The 2234-nt window shown below is 37.0% G+C and overlaps 1 protein-coding gene across 1 annotated transcript; it reads right to left on the reverse strand.

Moving 5' to 3' along the window:
* Positions 1-400: 400 nt before the first annotated feature.
* On the reverse strand, positions 401-1345 carry LOC110288257 (olfactory receptor 2AJ1-like). The gene has a single exon (XM_021154653.2). The coding sequence runs from the start codon at positions 1343-1345 to the stop codon at positions 401-403; it is 945 nt and encodes a 314-aa protein (XP_021010312.2).
* Between the last annotated feature and the right edge of the window lie 889 nt (positions 1346-2234).

Genomic DNA, 2234 nt, shown 5'->3' on the forward strand with positions numbered 1-2234 from the left:
GAAACTCCCCCAGCATTTACTAGAGGCAGACCTGCTGTTCCTGCTACAAATATGATTAAACCTTTACCAATTCAATTATATCTTTCTATTTTGTTGCAAGTACTAAAATTAATTAATAAATATTAATAGAAAAATTTCCTGTGCATTAGTTTAGAAAATTGCGACAGTGGATGGCACACATTATTCCAAAATATTTTCTATAAATACATTAAAAATACTTTGTCTTCATGAATAATGTTTTATTGTTGCCTTACTATAGCATAGCAAGATTTAACCATGGGCATCTCTACACAGACATAAACACATACCTGGGTACAATTACTCATTACTCTGAAGTAAATATGTAAAACAAGCTTAAGAATGTGAGACTACAAAACACAAAAATGAGGCATTTTTCTATTCATTTTTTATTCAGAATATTACTTTGGAATATGGTTTTCAAAGCCATGAGGACATCTTTATTACGAAAGCTGTAGATTATGGGGTTGAGTTTGGGTGTCAAGATGGTGTAGAATATTGCCAGAAACTTATCCTGCCCTGGAGTGTGGTATGAGCGAGGTCTCATATATGTAAAAATGACTGGCCCATAGTACATTATGACAACTACCATGTGGAATAAACAGGTGGAAAAGGACTTTTGCCGGGCCCCTGAGGAGTGCATTTGGAATACAGTGAGGAGAATTTGCACATAAGATATAGAGATCATAGAAAATGGGACCATCGCAAAAATAATGCCACTCACATAAACTCCTTGCTCATAGTGTGTTGTGTCTATACATGACAACTTCAACATGGCGGGGACTTCACAGAAAAAGTGATCAATGGCTCTTGAGTGGCAAAAGGGAAAGTGGAATACAAAAGCTGTGTGTACTATGGAGTTGAGGATCCCCACCAGCCAGGAGCCTGCAGCCAGGAGCCCACTGAAGTTATCCCTCATCAGCACAGGGTAGCGAAGTGGATGGCAGATGGCCACATATCGATCATAGGACATGGCTGCCAGGAGAAGGCACTCACCACCTAGCAAGGTAAGGGAGAGAAATATCTGGAAGGCACAGCCTGCAAAGGAAATAGTTCTGCTGCCTGAGAGAAAGTCAGCAATCATTTTAGGAACAATGTTGGAAATGTGCAAGATATCCATGAAGGAGAGATGACTGAGCAGAAAATACATTGGAGTATGGAGTCGAGAATCCCTGTGGATTAGGAGGATCATGAGGGCATTTTCTGTTATAGCCATAATGAAAATGAAAAATATAACTGAGAAAAAAGTTAAGCTTGTCTTTGAAGAAGAGAACAGTCCCAAGAGGATGAAGTCGCTGTTGAAAGTGTAGTTCTCATATTCCAACATATTTCCTTCTATTTTACCTGCAAAGAGATCATTCTTTAATTATGAGAAAGTTGTTAAATCTATGACTTAATTATAATTTTACATAATGAATTGTGTTGATATGTAATTTGTATTCACCATCAAGTACATCATAGAGGGTTTCAGAATAGATGTGTTTATAAGTGCATGGTTTTTTGTTCTAACAAAATTAAATATTTAGTTTGGAATTGACTCTTTTATATTTCAGATTTTGTAACTGCACTTACTTTCATATGCTTTACTCAAGCCCATTCATTACTTGAATAAACCTTTCACAATTGCACATCCTGTGTAATCTCCACTCGGGTTTCCATAGGGTTGGACTCTCCCTAGAACCTGGGCATTGTAAAACCATTCTTTAATTAACTGTATATTCCAGTTGAAACCCAGGTTTTCCTGTTCTTTTACAGTCTGCTCCACTTTAAAATCTTGAATAAGGAAAAATGGACTCCAGATATGAAAGGAAGTAAGGAAGATTAACAGCAGCATGAAATGTGTGGGTCATTTTGTGCTCAGTTTAACACAATAAAGGGAGCTAACCATATTAGTTTTAGAAACGTTCAGTACTTCTTTCAAATGACTGTGATTAAAGATCAGTGTGTGTGTGTGTGTGTGTGTGTGTGTGTGTGTGTGTGTGTGAGTGTGTGTGTGTGTGTGTGTGTCTGTGTCTGTGTAAGAGACAGACAGACAGACAGACAGACAGAGAGACAGACAGACAAACAGTAATAAAGACAAAAACAATGATGGAGACAGAAATTTTGCATATATCTAAAATATTACTTTTTTTCCTGAAAAGTTATTTTCAATCCTTAACTTATATAGTTCATTATTAACACAACTAGCCTGCACAAGAGGCCTTCCTGATATCTAC

The sequence above is a fragment of the Mus caroli genome, unplaced genomic scaffold (genome assembly GCF_978045245.1).
Source record: "Mus caroli unplaced genomic scaffold, Mus_caroli_1 scaffold_17, whole genome shotgun sequence".
Taxonomy (NCBI): Eukaryota; Metazoa; Chordata; class Mammalia; order Rodentia; family Muridae; genus Mus; species Mus caroli.

Bases quoted from the DNA above. Each gene is read 5' to 3' on its own strand.
- LOC110288257 (XM_021154653.2), bottom strand. From the start codon at position 1,345: ATGTTGGAATATGAGAACTACACTTTCAACAGCGACTTCATCCTCTTG.